The 23,415-nt window shown below is 29.5% G+C and overlaps 1 protein-coding gene across 2 annotated transcripts in view; it reads right to left on the reverse strand.

Moving 5' to 3' along the window:
• Nucleotides 1-9,796: 9,796 nt before the first annotated feature.
• Nucleotides 9,797-23,415, reverse strand: part of LOC142330815 (high mobility group protein 20A-like) — a 43,944-nt gene continuing 30,325 nt past the window's right edge. For both annotated transcript variants that reach the window (XM_075376245.1, XM_075376246.1), the window contains exon 8: nucleotides 9,797-21,900. In XM_075376245.1, the coding sequence (XP_075232360.1) occupies nucleotides 21,758-21,900 (143 nt within the window). In that variant the 3' untranslated portion in view covers nucleotides 9,797-21,757. The remainder of the gene's footprint in view (nucleotides 21,901-23,415) is intronic.

A 23,415-nucleotide genomic window follows, 5' to 3' on the forward strand; every position in this document is an offset into this window, starting at 1 on the left:
CAGCCCTTGAATTGGTTTACTACATAATTTTCAATTAAGAACAGTGCAACATATTCACGTAAATAAACTAATCTTGGTATATAAATGTATAGATAATTTTGAAGAATTATAATATGGAAATCAGATTTGCTAGTTATGTGTCATATAAACTCATTAAATTAATTATCACTGGAAAACAAAAAAGGAACTTTTTTGTTGTCTCAGGAAGAAAAATATGTGATTCTGATAGTATTTTTTCACCTGAATTCAAATGTGATTGGTTTTTCCTCTTCATGCAAGGTTTCTGAAAGACAGGCATTTATAATTTCAAACATTTTCATGCTTTCTGCATTCTTAACTACAAAATATTCAAACATTTGACTCGCCTAGAAAGTAAGAAATGATGCCTGTGAAGCATCCCTCTTGATGGTCCAACCATAATTGGCCAGCATATTAGGATTCCATTTGCCTTGACACCTCTTTTCTATAACTTAAATCTCCTAATGAAAGTGTTCCCTGTGCTCATCGCGCCAAGATTTTCCAGGAAGAAATCTAGGCATGAGTGCAGGAGATGTACTTCTAAGGACATATTACAAACCAAATTTTTATAATATCGTTGACAATACACGGTAATTTTCCACCTTTTGATTTCCCAAAAAACTCTGGTAGCATTTTTTAATGCTTGCCAATCTTCTTTCTCTAGTGGATTCAATAGTTCCTCAAACTTTTCATCATGCATTAGTGATCATATTTGTGAACCCACAAATATTCCTTCTTTAATTTTTGCAAACTTCTGTTTTAAGTACATAAAACGAGGAGTATTGTGCATGGCGTTGATGAAATTCTTCATTAATTCTAGTTTGATATGTAATGGAGGTACATACACATTTTTAGGATTACACAATGAATTTTTCTGTTCAGGAATGAGTGATCCGCATTTAGGCCATTTTCTAATGAAATTTCTAACTAACGATTAATTAAAAGAAATAAAGTTGTAAATATATAATACATAATAATTCAGACACACAAAGCAATCACAATTACATGTTTACTGGTACACAAGTCCCACAACTGGCATTGTTCTGATGAATGTGTTCTTTACTAGATCACGTTTGTACATGTCTATACACGTCTGAACCTGCACAACAGTAGCAACGCTACCCTTTAACTTGGCTCATTTGTTTCCATCATATTTACAATACTCTAGGAGCCTTTACTTGACAATGGACAAAAAACATTAAAAAAAATAAAAAACTGGGCAATGGACAAATTCTAAATACATATCTGAAAACAGGATAAAAAACTTCATTAAGTACATCTATTGGTACTCGTGAGACAAAAATAATGTTGACCAGTGTTATTTTACAAATCGTAAGCAGATAGATTGAGGAAAAGCAGAAAAAAAAGAGATTGAGGAAAAAGTTTCCATAATTGAATATTAATCTTTAAAATACCCAGCAAAAAACTGCTGCTATCCTACCATATCACGACTTGACAACAACAGATGCATTGTTAATCCAGGACTTGGATCCAAAACTTAATCTGATATTTCTTGTATTTATTATACTTTAGCTATTTATTCAGCTAATTTTAAGAAATCAAAATTTTAGTCTCAAAATCAAATTTTAATATCTGACAAAATCATGATCTGTGAGGTAGCTGTAAGTTACCTACAATGATATTTTGAAGGAATACCACAAAAAGTATGTTCAGAAAAGGCAAATTTATTAATCTTAAAAAATAATTTTTTTTTACTTGTCAGTATAGTTTATGATGAACTTAAATGTCATAGATTGTTTTTCCCTGAAAGGTTCATTAACAAAAAAGGTGGTAATATAATTGTTACCTAAAAACAAAAATTGTCATAATTGATTACATAATAAATAATATATAAAAAAATGAATATACAGTGTTTTTTGAGGTAGAGTCAATTAATATAGCATATGCTGTCTACTTTAATGGGCTACAAGCCAGAGGTATTACTCCCATTATGCTAGGTTGTAGTCTATCCATCAACAAATTAACAAGTGACAATAAAAATTTTATCTAGATAAATAATCAACTTTTTTTATATAAAAGAATTTCTGGAACATAGTTTAATTAAATCAATGTATATTAACTAGTTAATATAAAAATTTGAGTTAGCAAGTTTTCTAACACACAATCACTTATTTTGTCAAAAAAAAATTTGTAGCCTATAAAACAGGTCTGACTGGATTAGTCACAACTTATGCATCATACTGTATACTAATTGAAGTTTGCTACGTGGCACCAGCACTATATGTGAATGTATTAGATAAACATATGTTACTTGAATATTAGAAAGATTAAATTTATATTTTACAACCATTAGCAGCATAACTTGGCACGCAACTTGAAAGTTTTTAGAACTGAATTGTAAATAGATAATTTATTTCTCAAGAAATTAACATTTTTATTATTCAGTAACTTATAAAGTTCTGTTTACTTTTTTTGTGATTTCATAGAATATATTTTTTATGCAACAGAATATCAAAATAACACTTACTGGTAAAGTAATACATAATTTTGTTTGAATATATTTTTAAACAGAAAACATGGATGTATACAAAACTCAAGGGTAGATGTTCAACCGTAGATGTTATCAGCAACTTTTGTTCAATTTAAAAAAAAATTAAGAAATTGAAGATTAATAACAGGATATTAAGCTAACTATTAAACTAGCTTAGAAATTGGATGTAACTGGAATAACTTTTCTTTTAAATTATTTCATTATAACTTACTGAATTATTATCATTCAACATACCACATGGTATTGACATTAACATCCAAAATTGCTCTTATCATTGCCTGCAGACATTTATTAGAATCTGCTGATATATATTATATAAATGTTTTGGTGGTTTATTACCATTTTTAAATCTGTTCTAGTTGTTCTAAAGAGTCTATGTTCTTTTCCGATGCATTTAATTTTGATTGGGAAATTGACCCCACCCATCCCCTTTCCCATTCTATGTAATTTTGAAAATTAAATTTTATAACTTATGTTTGTTAAGAAGTTAATTCTGGTCTGCATTTGAAATGTTCTCTGTTCAAAATTGTTTTTTCATATTATACAGATGTATATTTAGATTTTACTTCAGGTATATTTTTAATATTATTCCAATGCTTGTGAAGGAATTATGTGGTAAAAAAAAACTGTACCTGAAAATTTAGATAAAGTTTATTTTACAGTTTTTACTCATTACTATAACAATCTTATTTAAATACTACTGTTATATATCTATTAAAAAAAGAAGACCAACAACTGAATTACATATAAAAACATGTGAAAAACAATACACCTTCAACAAAAAAATAGTTTATGATTTGTAAGATAGCAAATAAACTAATCTAACAATACACACATTGTTAAATACACAGTCATTCCAAATTGCATGGAGATCTCTTGAGAAATGATTCTATAGCCAAAAATAAGAAAAAATTTCATATAAACAGTGGTTATTAAATGGTTCGTGAAACATTTAGTCCTGCTTACTACTCCCTAAAATTCTTGGGATACAAATGGTGCTTCCTGATAGTTTTTGATATGAGAAATTGAAATAAAATAATTTAGTTAATTTACCAATAAACATTTGAGTTAGCTTTGTAGAGAATTTAATTCTTAGAAAATTGATGCAAATAAAGTCTATTAAAATTAAACTAAAATTTGAGTTCAACTTTAATAAAAAATAAAACACACTAACTGAATCGGAAAAGTGATTTTAAATAGAACACTTCATCAGTGTTTGAACAACATACGTAAATGAAAACAAATTAGTAAGTAATGAATAAAAAGTAGATAAAAAAAAATCACATACTTTATTTTTTCTTCTAATCATTATTAAATACCAAATGGTTACTTGATAAAGCTGAAAAAATTTCTTCAAAGTTGTTTCTCAATGTGGTTGCCATTCTGTTCAATGCATTCTTCACCTTGGCAAATCCATGCTAACTGGGCATGTGCAATAGCATCATTATTATTCCTACCAGCTTATATTACATGATGTTCTTCTTCTGTGCGAATATGAGTAGAATAGGCTAGCCAGTGTTTCTTAACCTTTCAGTATTACGACCTAATTTTAATCGCGCCCACTCCAATACAATAATGTATTTTGATGCTAAAGCTACACTATCATCTTAATTACAAACCTTACAAATTATGAAAAATAAGTAAATTGATATTTGGCAACACCAAACTGCTGCATTGACAAAACCAGAATCAGTGCCTCTCTGTTGCTCTTACATCCACCAAATAGAAATTTCTCGCGGCTTGTGAGAAGTTCTGATTTGTCTAGAACATTCTGGAATGTCTGCGTGACCGTCTGTGCAGATGTATATAAATGCTGCATCTCGTTCAATTTCAGCCGAGTCAATTCTTTTATTGCTATCGAAAATATAGTAAATGTGTATGTTGTAATTTGCATGTTAACTGCAATTCATGGTAATATATTTATACAGAATCATGGATAAATTTTTAAGTAGATGAGCATTAGACAATAAAGAAGCATCAGCAAGTGCTAAGATGAGCGTGGTTCCAAAAATAAAATAAAGAAAATATTCTGAAGAATAATTTCTTGATGCCAAACATTTTGGCAGCAGACAGCATGAAACCTAATAAACTTGAACATTTGGAAACACTCCATAGCGAGTACATTAACAAACCCTGAGTATTCTTCAAATTAAAATCATATGAAAAGCAAACATCATTTTTAAAAAAACTTTGTGAATGAAAACCTTTACTTGCCTCTAACAAAGTTTCATATAAAATAGTCAGATATAAAAAGCCTCACACCATTGGTGAAGAGTTTATTTTGCCAGTTGCAATTGGGATTATAGAAATTATGTTTGGAGATAATTTTGCCAAACAATTGCAGTCCATACCTCTATCAAATGATACTATTGCTTGTTGAATAGGTGATATAGCTGAACATGTACAGCATCAGCTTTTTGGGAAGTTGCATAATAAATTGTTTTCAATTCAACTTGATGAGGCAAATAGCAATAAAGATGCTCAATCCAATGTCTACGTTTGATTTTTTGATGGTATATCAGCAGTAAAACTACTTTTCTGTAAACCAATAGAACTCAAAGCAACAGGACTTACATTATTTGCTATCTTAAATGATTTTATAAATGAGGCACACATAGAGTGGAAAAATTACGTCTGACTATGCACTGATGGTGCTCATTCAATGTCTGGAAAATTTCAAAGTATATAAGCACTTGTGAAACAAAAATTTCCACAATGTGTTTGAACACATTGCATGATCCACAGAGAAGATCCGGCTTCCAAAGAAATGATTCCTGGTCTGAATATTGTGCTAACGACAGTTGTAACCATAGTAAATTATATAACAATAAGACTTCTAAAATCAAGAATCTTTTCTGCACTTTGTAAAGACATGGGTGCAGTACATTCAGCGTTAATATTTTATTACGAGTCAAGATGGTTATCACATGAGAAATTTTTGCAATGTGTTTATCAATTAAAAGAAGAAATCACCATTTTTCTACAAGAGAAATACCAATCGGAAGGTGAGATGGTTTATTTGTGATGGAACTGAGCTACATGGTGAACATATTTGAGAAATTAAATACCTTGAATCTTCAACTTCAAGCAATGACACATATGTTAGACACAGAGTGATAAAGTTACTGCTTTTTGTAGAAAATTGGAATTGTACAGCAGAAATTTAAGGCAAAAAACCTAGAAATGGCACACCCCACTGGTTGAGAAACACTGGACTAAGGACTTCATTCAACCTCAAAGGAAAAGGTCCGCTGGTGTGAGATGGAGGTGGCAATTTTACTTGTCAATCTCGGCCAATCTGCTGCTTACTAAATGTATTATTTAAATGATTCAACACATCATGAGAGTTTGTGATCGGGTGTGCCATCATTGAAAAACCACATCTGCACTCTTCTCCAACTGGAATATCTTCCACGAGCTCCACCAGATTCACTTACAAAAACAATATACAAGTATCACTCTCCATTGAGCCTTGGCAGTAAGAAAAAAGGGGCTATGGGGATTACCACCAAGACCACACCACACATTAAACGAAAACATGTTGGAAATGACTTGCAGCAGTCTTATGAGTACTTTCTTCTGCCAAAGTGTGAGTGTTTCGATAGTTTACAATGCAATTTCTTGTAAAACAGAATTCATTAGTAATTAGAATATTACTTAGGAAATCAGGATGATGTTCATACTTTATTATTAACCATTGACAGAATTTCATCCAGATGTCTTTCAAATTTATTTTTATAATTTTTGGCCTTTATATGTAAATTGCTCTATTTAAAATCGTAACAATTTTGCAAGATCCAGTTTGCGCATTTTATTTTTTTATTATAGTTGAATTTTTCAAATTTGTGTTTAATTTTAATAGATGTTATTTACATCAATTTTCTCAGAATTATGTTCTTTACTAATTAACTTCAAATTTTTATTTGTTTTTTTTCTTAAAACCTCGGTGAGATAGAAGTCTGGGACCATTTTTATTAAATTTATTAGATAAAAAATTATAAGGAAGTGCCAAATTTACCCTTCGATTTGTACCCCAAGAATTTTAGTAAGATTTAATTTCACAGAGGAAGCAAAAAGCAGGGTAAATTTTTCATGAGCCAAAACTCGATAATGAACAATTTTCTGACCTATGTTTATATGAACATTTTATTTTTGGCTATAGAATCATCTCCCAAGAGATTCCCGTGCAATATGAAATCTCCTTATATATATTCTTTATACGTAATTACAGAACAGATATTTGGATATTACGAGGCTTATTCAAATATAAACTGAAATTTTTTTATATAGTTTTATTGATATTAGGATAAAATTGCAAATAAATTTTTTTCTTTTTCTACAGTTTCCTTCAGCAGAAATACAATTTCTCCACTTGTTAGGTAGCTTCCTGATCCCCTCATCAAAAAAACAAGATGGTTGCCCCAACAACCAATTGTGGGCATAATGCTCAACTGCAGTGTCGTCTTTCCTTCTAAGGCAGAAAAGGAAAGATTCCGGTCTTCTCCTAAATGTTCTTACAACAAACCAAATATCTGGATATCACATGGTGATAAATAAGTATTGTACAGTGGGTATTCAAGAGATGACAATTTAATTTTAGCGGGCTTATTACGAGTCTGAGCTGCTGTATGCGGCCATGTGCTTTAGTGGAGAAGAAGGACTTGCAAACTGGTTGCAATTTCATTTGTTGGGATAAACAGCTCTGACGTCATCCAACAACTGGCAGTAGTATGCTGCACTTACCATCCTTTGTTCATGCAGGAACATATTGAGACCTAAAACCCAGTTGTCAGAATTTTTTGGTTTTTATTTCAATGACCCTCCTATTATTTTACTTTTATTTGATGATCTCCATTTGATTTAATACCAGAATGAATAGATTGTATTCTAATTCATGTACGAGGGTAATTTTTTTCAAGGTCCGATCGGTCGCGAAATAAAAATCCGCGCAAAAATCGGATGAACTTTTGCGCAGCATCTCTAGCATGGCCTTCAATCACGCTGCGTCACTTCGTTTAGTTCTGAACATGCAGCTAGCACGTAAACATGTCTACAACAATAGCATCTCCCACCAAATGTGAAGTGTGTACAGTAATTCGATTTCTTCAGGCTGAGGGGTGTAATGCAGCTGAAATTCATCGATGAATAAGTAATGTGTACGATGAAACTTCAATGAGTGACAGCAAAGTGCGACAATGGTGCAGGAACTTTAAAGCAGTATGTACAGATGTTCATGATGCAGGCAGTCAGGGAAGGAAGCGAGTGTCAACCGATGATCTTGTTGAGCTTGTAGATTAGGCAATTCGAGAAAATCGTCGGTTCACAATTTCTGTATTGAGTGATTTGTTTCCTAAAATTTCAAGGTCAGCTCTACACCATTGTGAGTGAGAGACTTCAGTACCACAAACTGTGTGCAAGATGGGTTCCCAAGATGCTGTCCGACCATCACAAAACAATGAGAATGGGTGCCTCCCTAACGTTTCTCCAGCACTACCACTATGAAGGAAATTTTTTGAACAAAATTGTCACAGGGAACGAGACATGGGTCCATTTTGAAACTGAAGAAACAAAAGAACAATCCAAACAGTGGATGCGGAAACACAGGCGGCTCGCGTTCTATGACAAGGGTATTGGAAAATTGGTACCACGCTATGATAAATGTCTAAATCGGAGTGGTGACTATGTAGAGAAATAGCATAACTATGTAAGTACTTGTTACAAATAAAAAATTTTTTATTTTCACTGTGGTTTTAATTTCATGACCGATCGGACCTTGAAAAAAAAATAAACCTCGTAAATCTTTTTTTTAAATAAGCAATCCTACCTGCCGCAACATTTTTTTATACATTCCATTACATACAAAAGCAAAGTAAGATATAGGATTGTTACAAATTTAATTAATCATGTAAATTTTTTTTTTCATTTTCTGTAAGAAAAAAAAAATTAATTGTAGTCCCAAAGATTTATAACCTGAAATTAAAAACTGACATCAGTAACAATATTGTCAAATATGTTTGACAGAGACACACAAGGATTATAGAAAGAAAATTAATAATAGTAATTTGTAATATAGTTTGCATAAAATAACAGTAAATAACACATGTAATAATACTGTTATATCTCACAAATTTATTTTATCTTTTCTACTGTTTAAATGCCTGTCTCGATGTAGTTATGAAAAATCACAATATAAATAAAAATTCATAAATATGACCCAAAAGAAACCAACATTTTAAACAAAACGTTCACAAACATCCAAACATGTATGTGATAAAAACTATTATATTAATGACTAAGGATGTTGATTAACAACCAAACTTTATTTGGACCTTATTATTATTATTTATAATGAATTAAGACAACAAACTAAAAATGGTGTTTGAGATTAATATAAAAAAGGCCACTGGTTATGCATATTGAAAAATGGTTTACATAAATAACATTAGTTGTGTATGTCCATGTGTTGTACAAGCTTGTATTAATTTGTTTATAACTGTTTTACCTGGTCTGCCTGAACTTAATGACTAATTACAGCACTATCAAAATATTGTTAATAAAACCATATTTACTAATACTCTTAGTATGTATGGAAGTATACAATATTTTTATAATTATCTATACATGCATTTTTTTGTGTTTAATCAATATATATTTGGTTGTAATGTATGATTAAATTAATAAATTTTGGTAAGGTATAGTTTTATTAATCTGTTGAATAACTGACTTCATAACCACATGCATTAGCATTTATAAATGGTCTGAGAAAGTTGTATAAATGGATTGTATGAAATGATTGTGTGTGGAAGTCCTATTCTCATGAATTACAGTTTTAGTATTTACGTTAACTTGATAATGTAATAAAAAATTTTGTTTTCTCAAACTATTTGAGTTCAAAGTTAATAATTCTATTTATTATTCCATGAAAACTTTTGCTTTTTCTTTTATTAGAACTCAAACCCAAGAAGCAAGGAATGTTAACTAGTTCATCCATGAATTAAGGATGAGGGTGTATATAAGCATAACCGATGTTATGCCTATATAACCCATGCTAACCTGCTTCAGAAATGAATATTTATTGAAGATATACATCTGAGAAAGATAATTATATCACGGTTGAAAAACAATTAATATTTTAATGAAACTCCACTATAAACTGTGTTTATTTACTGTTGATCATTTACTTATTAACTAGTTTGTTACATGATAAAGTACAAACTTAAGGCTAATATATATATTTAGAGACAATATGGTATAATAAGTATCATATAGACCAATCAAATATCCCTTTATTGGTTTAAATATTCTTTACCAATTGGTTACAACACCAGGAATGTCACGTTATTTACAAAATGCCAATGTCACATTTAATAATCAGTTTCTACAGCTAACTAAAGTTATAAAGAATACCGATTGTTGTTTCACTGTATGGAGTTTGTATTCTTTAGTATCTAATGATTATCATCTATAAGTTGAAGCTACTTAAAAATAAATATAAATTATATACGTTTATATTAATAAAATATTTAACCTTCACAAAGAATAAATTTTCAGATAAAATATTTTATTTTAAAAATATATCTATCTTGTAAAACTAAAAAAAAATTGTAAAATTGGGTTATTCAAAATGAAGGAGCATATTTAAAATATCTATTTCTAATGAATGACATTAAATAGACATATATGATAAATCACTGAATAAAGGAAAGTTCAAAATTTTATTTTATGCATTTAACACGAGCACAATTTATTATGCGACAAACATTAAATAGGTAGTCTATTTCTTGCCACACATGAATTAACTGGTCACTGGTTATTAAATTCACTGCTCTAACAATTACAGATCTTGAAGATTAGCAGGCATAGATGTTATGTACATGCTGTCTTTTATGTACCCTCACAGATAAAAATTGCAAGGGTTAAGATCTGGTGACCTTGGAAGCCACTTATGATGAACAAGATCATGTTGCCTACTTTTTTCTTCCAATCCATCATCTTGAAATTGCATCAATTGTGTCCTTTTTCATGATCGCCAGGATGCAATGCTGGCAAACTGCAACTTATTAGTTCAATAATATTAGTATGACGTGTGCTAAGAAGTCTTCTTAAGTACATGCAAAACTGTTGGTTGCAGAATTCCAAGTAATCTGCATCCTATGCTTGTAGATTTCCTAGGAGTATGTTCGAAAGCAGTTCGGATATGCTCAACATTTTCATCTGATGTGAGAGAACGACCAGTGAGTGCTTTTCCCTTTGTATATGCAACCATTTTTATGATGAAGCGGTTCTTTGTGAATTACAATGAAATGCAAAGTGCACTGAAACAATGGATTCACTCTTTGCATAATGCAGCACACAAAATGACTTTTCCTATAGCGTCACCATTTTCTCGTAAGCAAACCACAGCGCCAATGCAGGCATTGAATGGAACTAATACTTAAAACTTTGAACTTTCCTCTATTCAGCAAGTATCATATGTGTCTACTGTCATTCATTAAAAATAATTATTTAAAATCTGCTCCTCCTTTTTGAATAACCTGTACATATACTTATAACAAAAGAGTTTAATAATGAAAATAAGAATTTATAATTTTTACCTCACTGATTATTTTTAATAAATTTTATATATAACAAATTTATTTTTAACCAAAATAAAATACCACTCTACAGATTCTAAAAGTTAAAAAATAATATCAAATAAATACATCATTTAATGCAATAATTACAAAACACCAACAGTACCATTAAAACTGTTTTTCGCTAAAAAAAAAAAAAAAAAAAATACTAGTCAATAACAATTTCAGGTTACATTCCGAAAATGTTAGAGAAAACACAATTCAAAAAGTTTAATTATTAGCTAACTAAACTACTATTTTATTTATTTATTTTTTTTTTACATAAACCTCACCATATGAAATGGAGAGATTTAAGAAAAAACATAATGTAATAATTTTCTAACTGTACTCAGAATTTGAGATTTGAAACAAGTAGTTCAAGGGCATTTACTATTGTACACACACACTTTACACATCTGTTATAACAGCAGCATAGTCAAAATAAAAATACATTTAACTGTTTACCTTCACAACTGGCAAAACTGTTCACTAATATTTAAAAAAATGTTACAAATGTAACAGAAATGTTTTAAAAATGTTAAAAAGTAATGTTATAACATTACTTATAGATATTGATGGTTGTACATGTCAGGAATAAATCTTTGGATTTATCTGAAATAAATTGATGCAATTTAGGTAATTTTCAATAAATTATATTCATAAGTATTCCTGAAATATCTGTTATAAGATAAAGATTTAAAAAGAAAATAAAACAAATTATTTTCCAAAATAGAACAGGATACGACATCAGCATTGCACTTGAAAAAATTAAACACATTTTATAGAACTGGAAAAAATGTCTAAAAAATTTTTTTAAATTGAAATTTATCAAATCTATTTTCATTTACATCTTTTGTTAAACCACTGACAAGAAAAAAAATTGTTTGCACTAACTGTGCTATCCTATATGGTATATGAAGTTGCAGAACGTATTAAAAAAGTGAAATTTCACGTCAACATGACAAATATATTTTTTCTTTTTAGTCATGAAAATTATTAATTTTATGACTAAAAAAAAGACTGCAGAATAGTTTGTATTAGCTAAAGGTCTTTATAGAAATGGCTAATTTAATTACTCTCTCCACTGGTTGTAAAACAAACAAAAATTTTTGTTTTACAAAATTAATCAAACACTTCTGATCAAGAATCTTAAATTCAGAAATTCTAATGTTAAAACTGATTCAGCAACCTTGAAAATTCTATGAATTTATCACTCAAACCTTTTTCATTTATAACATTTTCAAAATTATTTTTGGTAAAAAATTGGGAGTCCTTAAACAAAAGATAATTTAGTTGATTTAAGTACACACATTTTTAAATTTATTAATAAAAAATGTATAACAAAAGGATTCAAATTAATTATCATTGAATTATATTTTAAGTATTTCATATTAAAAGTGAAAATAAAGTACTTTAGTGACAGATGGTAAGTTTTTTAATTTTATTGGCCTAATATTACTCAATTTAATATTCAAAATCATACACTGTATAATAAAATATTATTTTTACAGAATATTTTTGGGATGAAAATATTTTATGTTCTTAAAACAAAACTTTTTAAACAGAAAAAAGTATTATAATGACTTTATTCAGAGAATTCCCCATTCTCTCGATAGTGTGGTTTACATGTGCACTTTACTACAGCCAAACAGTACAGTCAATACACCAAGCATTCTGTCATCACTCTTTTCCGTATTTAAAAGTTCATTCATTAACTACATGAGTAAGTTAATTTCATATATTTCTCCTTCATTATTAATAAGTACCATGCCGTAGTCATCGGTCATCTCTGAAATGGATATTTTTTAGTGCTCAGTTGAATTTAATTTTCTGTAATAATTTGATTAATTAATTTTAATTAAGACAGACTGCTTTTCACATAGCTCTAATCAAGGCATATCATCAAATTTATATTACATTCTTTATGCAGTGAGGTTTCATGGCACTTTCTACATCTTCACATGGAGTATACTGCAGGAGTATTTGAAGTGGCATGAAAGCATATGATCTGCTGAATAATCAGCAATCAGTTGATAGTCAATTGTTAGATATTAGTCGTTCAACTGACTAGTGACAATGAAGACTTTTTTGTATTATTATTATTATCACCGATAAAGAAAAATATGATTTTGGAATCATCCCTACATAAAAATAAATTTCAATAGATGATTTTGTTTTAAAGCTCATGATATTGCTGAATATTTATGCTTAAAAATCCCTGACAGACAATAATAAGTGATGCTAAAGACTGGAAGCAATTTGGGACTCATTAAAGGACGTCAGTCAATTGACCTCCTTGAAATATCACCTAGCTGGGAACGAAATACAATGTTCATTTCTGAACCATATTATTATGGATTAATATCAAGTTCTAGAAAAACAAAAGCTGTTAAATTTACACATGGGAGTTAATGAAAGACTGGACTATATTTGATTGCGATAAATGAGAGATGATTTAACTACAAGTCAATGGTGACTAGCCGATTCCCAATTGGATTTGGACTGCACCTTATCACAACCAACCAGAAGGCAGAACAATCTAGACAAGACTCGTGATGTCCTTGCAACAGTTGGCTGATATAGCGCAGGATGTAATAGTCAAACTGCAACAAAATAATCTACAACATTCACTGTTAATGCATGAACTAAATAATGAATAATGATGTGGTGGCCAAATGGCATTCATTCATTCATTGTCAACAACAGTCATTAACCAAGGCCATAAAGATTATATGAGAAAAATCTAAGTGCCAAAGGATTATACAAAAAATTTTATTTACCAAATTGGGTGAAAATTTTGAATCACTTAAAAGAATATTAAAAAGACGAACGTGTCAATTATTAGGCTAGAAGCAATATTAAGCTAAAAACCATATATGTCATAATTGACTAATCAATTTTGCAGCAAATAATTTACAATCTCAACTAGGTAACATTTGTCAAATAAATTACTTGTCAGACTTATTTCATCAATAATATGACTATACAAACAAGGTTATTGTTTACTCAAAAATACTAATTTCAGCCATAATGGTGTTTAAAAATAAGATTAAAAACTTAACATAAAAGGTTAATAGTATAATAACAGTATATAATAGTATTAAAAACAGCATAAACAGGATTGAAAAAACCAACACTACGCCCAAAGCTGCTCTGAAAAAATCTACAGCATCTAGTGGCATACCTGACATTATGGCTGGTGCATGCAGGTTGTAATTTGTGATGATTATTCAATGCTGTAGCCTTATATAAAAACATTTCATCATATTATTGAAGGAAGGATACAACCAACAAAGTGTGGGCTGAAATAGCTGATGTAATAAGAGAGAAGTAATTTATTTGCTGCAAAAATTGGTTGTACAAAAAAAAATTGTGGACTAGAAGAAAGCCTATTGCATTAGACACTGAAGATGACAAATTTATGATTATGTACTTTAAGTAGACTCCATATGGAAATGGCCTAAGTGGCATTCTACATACAATATTTGCTCAAATACAGCAACAGATTGTGCAATCTCAACAGTAGTTTTGATGCCAAAAGCAAAAAGGAACTGACAGAAAGCTCATATTTACTATTTATTCCCATCATTTATTTAATATTTCTAATAGTTATTCTTTATCACTTCTAACTGTGTTTAATCTAGTTAATTAGTCTGTAAAATACTATGTTCTTATTTTATTCATTAGTTATTCATTATTTATTCAATGCTATTTTTGTTTAAAAAACAAAGCCAAGAAATTATCCTTAGCTTTTTGAGAGAGAATCAGACTGGATATTATCAGAAAAAATCAAATCAATGGATGCAGCTGAGTTTTATGCTGAATTGTGTTTTACTTGCAGATGATTTTTCAACAAAAATTAACCAAATTTTAGGAATTATAATAAATATACAGTTCCAGTGACAAAAGGACTGAGGAAAACATACTCTGAAGACTAAATTTAGAAATGACAAGATTATTTGTAGTCAGGCTTACATTCAAATCTAAACAATTAGAGCAAGAAGATTCATTTAGTTAAGCTGCTATACGATTTAGAGAGATTTCATCAGAACATTCAAAATTTATTTAAGAATACAAGACAGTTGGTCATATAAAACAAGGGAACAGTATTTTTTTCCATACCATACTGTAATAAGAGAAAGTAATAGTACTAACAAACTTAAAGCATAGTTTTCGAAGGATCTACAAAGACTACTTCAAATAATTCACTGAATGATACTTTAATGATCAGTTCAGCAAGACATCTAGTCGTCAATAATGGTTAGATTCAGGTTACACCCAATAGTTTTGTAATATTATGAACTTATAACCGTAATATATGGAATTGCATCGGCCGCATTTATACAACTAGATGACTACAGCAATTACCTGAAGATGAATACCAAATTTCTGCTGGCAGCAGAAAATTTTTTTCAATTTTTGACCCACTAAGGTTTTTATGTTCGATTATTATCTCATATGAAATATTTTTGCAGAAATAATGGCCGAGTGGTAAAAATGGGGTGATAATCTACCTTAATCATTATAGAAAGTTGATACAACTTTCTTCTCTGAAGGAAATTCCAATATAAAGACTGGTGCTTATTAAGAATACTGTTAACATTCAGAGGGAATGCGTGCATGAGTTTTGTGATGCCTCACAACATATAATAACATAGCAACTACTTCTCATATAGAAACAATTGAGAGGTGAGTACAAGAGTTTAATAATTACAAAAGAAAAGTTTATACGAGGATTTAATAATAAAAAAGTGTTTTGACACAAAAAAATGAAATACTGAGTTGTTGGTACCACTGAATTCTCTTATATAATATAAATGATATGTATTCTATCTTTCCTTTTCAAGATTAGTTTTTTCCCATTTTTAAACAAACTTAGTCATATTTTCAATCAGAAGATGTTTTGTCAACTACCTATTTCGGTTCTAAAAGTGTTTTGTCTATCTAGCCGATAGACAGTGATCAGACAGGAAATCACGCACATGCAGTTGGTGGCTATGCTAGTATAGTAAACAGTGTGTGAGGTTATGTTGTACTATTGTTTTCAACGTGCTGTGAGGTAATCGATTACACTGGTCAACATAAAATTTGGAACTAAAAAGGGAGTATGTGTTCTATATAATATTTTATACGCTGAATCTGAATATATATTCTGAAACAACCCATCAAGTATCGACCTTTAGTTACAACCCCTTAAATTGTTTGTTCCATCATTCATGAAACAAACAATATAAATAAGTTAATATATCTGTATGTTTGTTTATTCACATCTGATTTATATTGTGATGCATACTGTAGAACTATATTTGATACTTAACAGTGTCATTTCATGTCAAGTCAGATATTTATAGACACGTTAGCGAGTCAAGTAATTCAATGTGATGCAATTTTCTTCAGTATGAGTTCAGCTCTTGATATGACTTGCTGTGATCTTTAGTTGTGGTAGTGGTCTTATCATTCACATATTATGAAGATTGTTTCATAAGTGATGCCATAAATTTAGCGAAAGATTTTTATGATAGAACAACTTTTGGTATTATTTTGTTGAACATCAAGATTTGTTAAGTTGTGTGTAGTATGTTTTATGCTGTGTTTTATTGCACTCCATGGTGAAAGAATTTTATGAAGTATTTTACGTAATTAAATATTTATAAATTAAAACTTGATATTTCAGTTTACTTTCAGTCATTAAAACATTTTGAATTTTACAACGAATAAAAATCAAGCTTGTAAAAATTCTCCAAATATTTTTTGTTACAGAGAATTCACCACGATAAGTCAACAAAAACTAGTCTAGTATTGAATCTGGTGAAAAATGTTTACAAAAATTATTTTGACTGTCCCTTGGGAGACCAATACAAAATGCTACATTAAACTAACCATGGTTAAAAGGAAAAAAAGGAGCATTTGCCTTTTGACGTACCTATATTTGGTAAGAGTCTATTCTAACCATTATGATGACTGGTATTTTTGCTTAACAAATGTTACTGGTTTCATTTTAAACAATAAAAGCAGTATTGCATATCCAAATGTTCATTCAGCTACACAAGTAGTTCATGGGGTTGATTTACCGATTCTGATTGCTCTAACTTCTTGGAAAGAAATCTCTGATTCCCCAGAAGGCTTGAGGATTCGATGAATCCTCATTAGTTACATTCCAGAAGAATCAAATACTGAACCTCACCTCATCAATAAGCAGAACTGAGCGACCTAATTCATGACTTGGAAAGAATGGAATTTATTAAACAAGGATACTAAAGTTTCAGTATATAGAAAATTTACTGAAATGCTTTAGAAGAAATGGTTTAATTTGTTCCTGCCATGATGTTAGGTGGCTAATGTCTGAACTGGTCATTGAATATGTTATTCATGATCATTATTTATTTATACTCATCAAAAATAAGCTTAAAGGCAGTATTGTTGCATAACTTGAATAAGTTTTCTTCTACCCTGGTAGCTCACGCTGTAGGAATGAAAGAAACATATGAAAGTATGTCAAAAATTTTAAAAGCTATAAGTATGATGAATACTCATGGTGAATCTTCGCTGACCTGAAAGCGATAGGGCTTCTTCTTAGTCCCCAGACGGCTTTAAATATTAAGCTGAGGTTTTTTCACAATTAACTGAAGCCAAATTAAAAGAAGGGAATTTCCATTCGGCCATAAACAAAAAAAATTAATTCATGAAAATATATCTGACAGCAAACTGAGTCCTAAAGAACTAGTATCATGGAAGTCATTCTAAGATGTCATTACAGGTTTTCTTGGAAACAAAAAAGCTGAAAACTATACCAGCTTATAAATGAACTCTTGGTGAACTAAAAAAATTTAGGCTGCAGAATGTCAATGAAAATAAATTTTTTACATTCTCATTTGGACTTTTTCCCTTTAAACTTGGGTGATATCAGTGATGATCAAGGAGAAAGATTCTATGATGATATATTGCACATGGAACAATGTTATCAAGGCAGGTGGGAAGAATATATGATGAGTGATTACTACCGCTGGATGATAAAAAGAGAAAACTTAAAAACGTAAAAGGAAAATAAGAAAAAAGAAATTAAGATAAATGTAAATGCTTGCAAAATAAAGGTAGGAATTTTAATTGTAATTATTATTATTTTTGTGTTCTATTATTTAAGAAATTTCTCAATATTTTAAAGGGCCATAACTAAAAATCTGAGGGTGAAGAAGAAAAACTGATTTCATTTTAATATTCAGCATAAAAAATACATTCTATAATTCACCTACTTTTATATCAGTTTCCAAATTATTTTTTTTTAAAGACAAGACAACATTATTAGTTCCCTGGTAGATTACGGCCCTACAACAATGTAGGCCTAGACCAAATGCTTAAAAAAAAATTTAAGCAGGTTGTGAACATGATTATATCATAAACCTACTTACTAATATCGATGAATAATGATAGAATCACTGTTTTTAAAAAGTTTTTTCTTCAAATAATAGGCTTTGGTTGTACTCTGCTAATGAACACAACTAAAAGTAAACATAATGACCAGGCAATCGAGGAATGATGGGGGGACTGAAAAAGCAAAAAGAATATTATAAATAAACAAAAGATGAGCGAATTTATAGGAAATTTAAGGGGAACTGAGTTCCCCTTATACTATACTAGAAAAAAATCGAAGATTATTTATTTAAGTAGTAAGATAAGTATTAGTAAGTTACATAAAACATACAATGACCAGTATCCCCACGAATTCAGAGTCAAGCAATTAATGTTTACATATATATTTGTTAAAGATTTTAACTTAGGATTTAGATTTCCTGCATCTGATACATAAAGCACCTTCTGCCTTTGTAAAGAAAAAATTAAAAATGCATCGGCAAAATCTGTAGAAAAGATGAATTTTTTAGTTGAGAAACTGATAAATTCCCAATGAGCTTATGCCTTTTATGAATATATTAAGGAAGAAGCATCCACAGATTGTGTCAATCTATGGTTTGATTTACAACAGATTCAGCTACTATCAAAAACTTCAATACAGGAAGCTTATAATTTGTAGTAAATTGGATTTTACAGCCTTTGTGTTACAGATTTAAAAACAAAAAAATCCTTATTTTTATGTAAGGACAGAGGATCAGGCTAGGAAAGGAAGAGAGGAAGTTTCATCTGTTTTACTAAGCCATTTATCAACATGTAATTTTGATGAGAAAATCACTGTTTATTTTTTGGTGATGAATGTACTGCCCAGAATAAAAATATGTAGTGCTTCTGACAGCATCGATACATTTTCTTCAAAGAGCTAATATACCCATCAAGAAAATCAAGTTATTCTTTCCTGTACGTGAGCGCAGCTACTACCAGCTGACTAGAGCTTTAGGAGAAAATAAATTTTTTAGAAAAATCGCACTTTTTAACTAAGAAAGCTTATGTTGAGTCTTACAAAACCATTGGTCATGTTAAAGTAGTTGGTAAAGACTCGGACTTATTAAATACAAAAAAGTTGGATGAACATTACAAAAATATTAACATCAGTGATGTTAAACGATTAGTAAACAAAGTTGCTCAAGACAAAAAATCCATGGCAAGAAGGTTTTAGTGAAGGGCCTCTACCATTATAGATTTGAGGACCATAATGAAAAATTTTATCAGTGAGAAAAAGAGGAAAAATTATGTACACAATATTAATCTGAAGAAGTTAGCACTCAGTCATCCTATTTCTCAAGAGAAAAAATCAGATATTGACAAACTTCTTACAAAAATGTTTGGTGAAAATTGGACTGAATGTGATAAACACCTAAAATGGCATAAACAATTAATTTTTATTTACCAACAGCAGAGGTTTCTTCTGGATGTAGTTGTAGATCTATGACATTTCTTAAAAAATGAATGTTGTGAACTAGATATAAGCATATCTAATATTTTTCAATGTATATTTTTTATTAATATTAAATTTTAAAAAATATATATATAATTTTTTATATAAAGATACTTAATATAATTTTTTATATAAAGACACTTAATAATCTGTTATGTAATCACAGAATAAATTAATGTTAAAAAAAGAAGGTTTTGACTGAGTTAATTCCATTGAAATATGTCAAAAAATCTCATGCTAAACATGTTTTGTCCTAACTCTACATTTTTTTCATAATCTTTACTTACATTTCCATGTCTCAATATTATTCTTAATACATGAAATATAAGTTAAATAAAAATTAGGTTTCTAGCTTAATGCATTTGCAAATAATATGTTTTTTATTGCTATGATTTATGTGTGACAAAACACTTTTTGAATGTTAGCTCCACATGTAGTGATGACAGACGTGCTTGGAGTGTTGATCGTATTACTCATGCTTACTCTCTGAATTGTGCTCGGCTCTAGTTGAGAGTGTGCGAGTGCGTGTCATTGCTGATAGAGTTTGGAGTTCTTAATTACATTTTTCGGTTAGAATGTTCTTAAACTGGAATTTTTTTCCATTACTGACCTAATACAATGGTTGTAGGCGACCCAATGTAAACCAGAAATCTGGTTTAACAGTTCAGAACTGAAAATCTACATACTCATAGTTAGCATATTCTAACCGTTTATGCCCAGTATACTAAGAATGAAACTTTTAATCCTGTTAATCAAAGGAATTAACTGTATTGAGAATATCATTACTTTCAGAGAAAGATCTGTATGGTGCATTGTCTACCTACGGTGTTTTACAATATTCCATAAAAAAGACTGGGAATAAATGATATGAAGTAACAAGTTAATTTACCCCTTTCTATCACGAAAAAGTGCCTTATATACATTGCTTCCATTCAATGGACATTATATTAACACACGCAGCATCAATAATAAATAAAACACATATTATGTTTGTTATTAGGAACAACTGTTATGAATATGTTATAATCATGATAACAAATAAGTACTAACTTTATAATACACCATACAAAATAAAATAAGATTTATGATGTACATTGAAAATACTTTCTAAATTGATAATGTATCACTATATTTTTATTATATACAAAACTAATCTAAAATAAACATTATAAATAATATATTTTCAGAGATTATATCAATTAACTAAACAACTGTAACAAAAATGTTTATACATATCAAGAAAAAATGAAGTGATTAAATCACCGAACATTTAAAATAGCTTAGAAAGGAAATGTAAACAGTATTATTTCTTTTAGTTTCTAATTACAAAACAAGGAATTAGTTGAAAAAAATTACAGACAGGAGAGAGTATGGCTTACCTGGAAGTTTCTGTAATTTAATAATAAAAATAAATTTTCTTGTTTCTAAAACAAAATTTTAACTATATTGAAAAAGTATAAGTAAAGTTAAAAAGTATAAATATACTAAAATTAAATTAATAAAATAATTATACTGGGCAATAAAATAACTGGGCAATAACTATTGAAACTGTTCTTATAAATCTTTGCAAAAATTAAAATTACATTAGTAAAAGTTGTAAATTGATGAAATAGTAACATCTACTATAGAAAAAAGGAAAACTGCATATTCAATAATAACAAAAATTAACAAAACTCTATCAACTTGTAAATAAATATAAAAAAGATTCACTCCATTTTGTCACTCTTTGTTTAATAATTATTTTTTCTTTATTAATCAATGATGCCGCTGATGTCATGAGGTTTGAATGTCTAATCTGTTGACCACAATATCTCTTACTGTGGTGGCGAGTTGATGGTTTGACGAGTCCATTAAAAGTGTGTGCAATTTAGACATATAGCTATCAATTGTTTGCAAAGTTGGTGTCTCATTTGTTCCTGAAATAAAATGTTAAATTTTATTGAGATTAAATTCTATCAACACAAACAAATGTTCTTAAATTCGAGGATACCATGGAATGTTTTATATCCTTTTTTACAATACGGAAATAACTGATAATTTTTATTCTACTTCACAGTACCGTACCTAACAGCTATCCAACATTAGGGGACTCATCATTAAGTTTAATAGGTTCTTGAATAATGTCCAGTTAATTCTCAACATGCCTGCCATTGCTCCTCGCACTTTATTTTTTTGTATCATTGTCATACTGTTGATTCAGCCATAACATCACCATTTACTTCCTTAAAAATTTGTTGATGAATCTTACACAATGACGTATTTTTTGTTAAGAATTAAAACATGGAACTCTCTTTAAATGCCATAGGATAAAAGACATAAAAAGCTTCTTAAATGATTAAACTTACAAAGAGCATGTCAATAGGAAAAATAATTTAACATGTATGTTTAAGCATGTTAGTAAATTCCAGCATGTCTTCCGTTGTAGCAGTACAATGGTGATAACCATTCTATCTGTGTTTATGTAGGATGATTCATGTAGTGTTACCGGTGCTTTCTGAGCTCTTTCTACTATGAAAATAATAAAAAAGGTTCATATAAACATGGGTCTGTAAATGCTCCATTAGCAAGTTGCGACTAATAAAAGATTTCGCACTAATTCCTGGGCAGAGTGAAATAATACCATACTGAAATTTTAAGAACCAAAATTAAGGGGTAAACTTGATGGTTTCTTATGCTTTTTGGCCTAACAAATTGAATAAAACAGGTTACATAACCATATCTCCTGAAGTTTTCATAATATCACATATAAAACAGATGATTTGCTGTCTAAAAATATATTTTTTACAAATGTAACCCAAAAAATTTGTTAAATGAATATAAATGGATAAAATTTATTATCAGAATTTGTTAAGAATTTAATTCTAAGAAAAATTATGTAAAAGAGCCAAATAAAAAAAAAACAAATACAAATTCATGAAATTAGATTTTATTATTATTATTTACAAATACTGCATGAAAGCTAAGATAATACATGTACAAAGCAATTTGGTTTCTTACAAAGTGCAATGATACAAAAAATAACATTGTATTAAAGATAAAAATGAAATTAAAAAATTGATAAAACAAAAAACCCAGCACTTATTCAGCACTTTATTGTCTGTTATTCAGACAATAACGTTAACGTATCTTTCTTGAATTTACTGTCAAATTGAAAATTTGGGAAATTATGATTTCATATGTTGCTAACAGAAATCAGCTGAGCAAAATACATTTCATGTTATGTCATCACTGCATTGAATATTAAGCATTATTGCTATGAATTGTTTGCCAGTACAGTGTAGTTTAATTGTGTATTTTTTTTAATTGGTGCCATTCTTTAGCAATGACTCTATTATTTTTGACTGACGAATATGCCGACATGGTATTTATCTTGGGAGCATGTAATGAAAATGCAACTGTGGCCGCTGCAGAATATTAAAGACTTTTCCTAA

The sequence above is a fragment of the Lycorma delicatula genome, chromosome 10 (assembly GCF_047948215.1).
Source record: "Lycorma delicatula isolate Av1 chromosome 10, ASM4794821v1, whole genome shotgun sequence".
Lineage (NCBI taxonomy): Eukaryota > Metazoa > Arthropoda > Insecta > Hemiptera > Fulgoridae > Lycorma > Lycorma delicatula.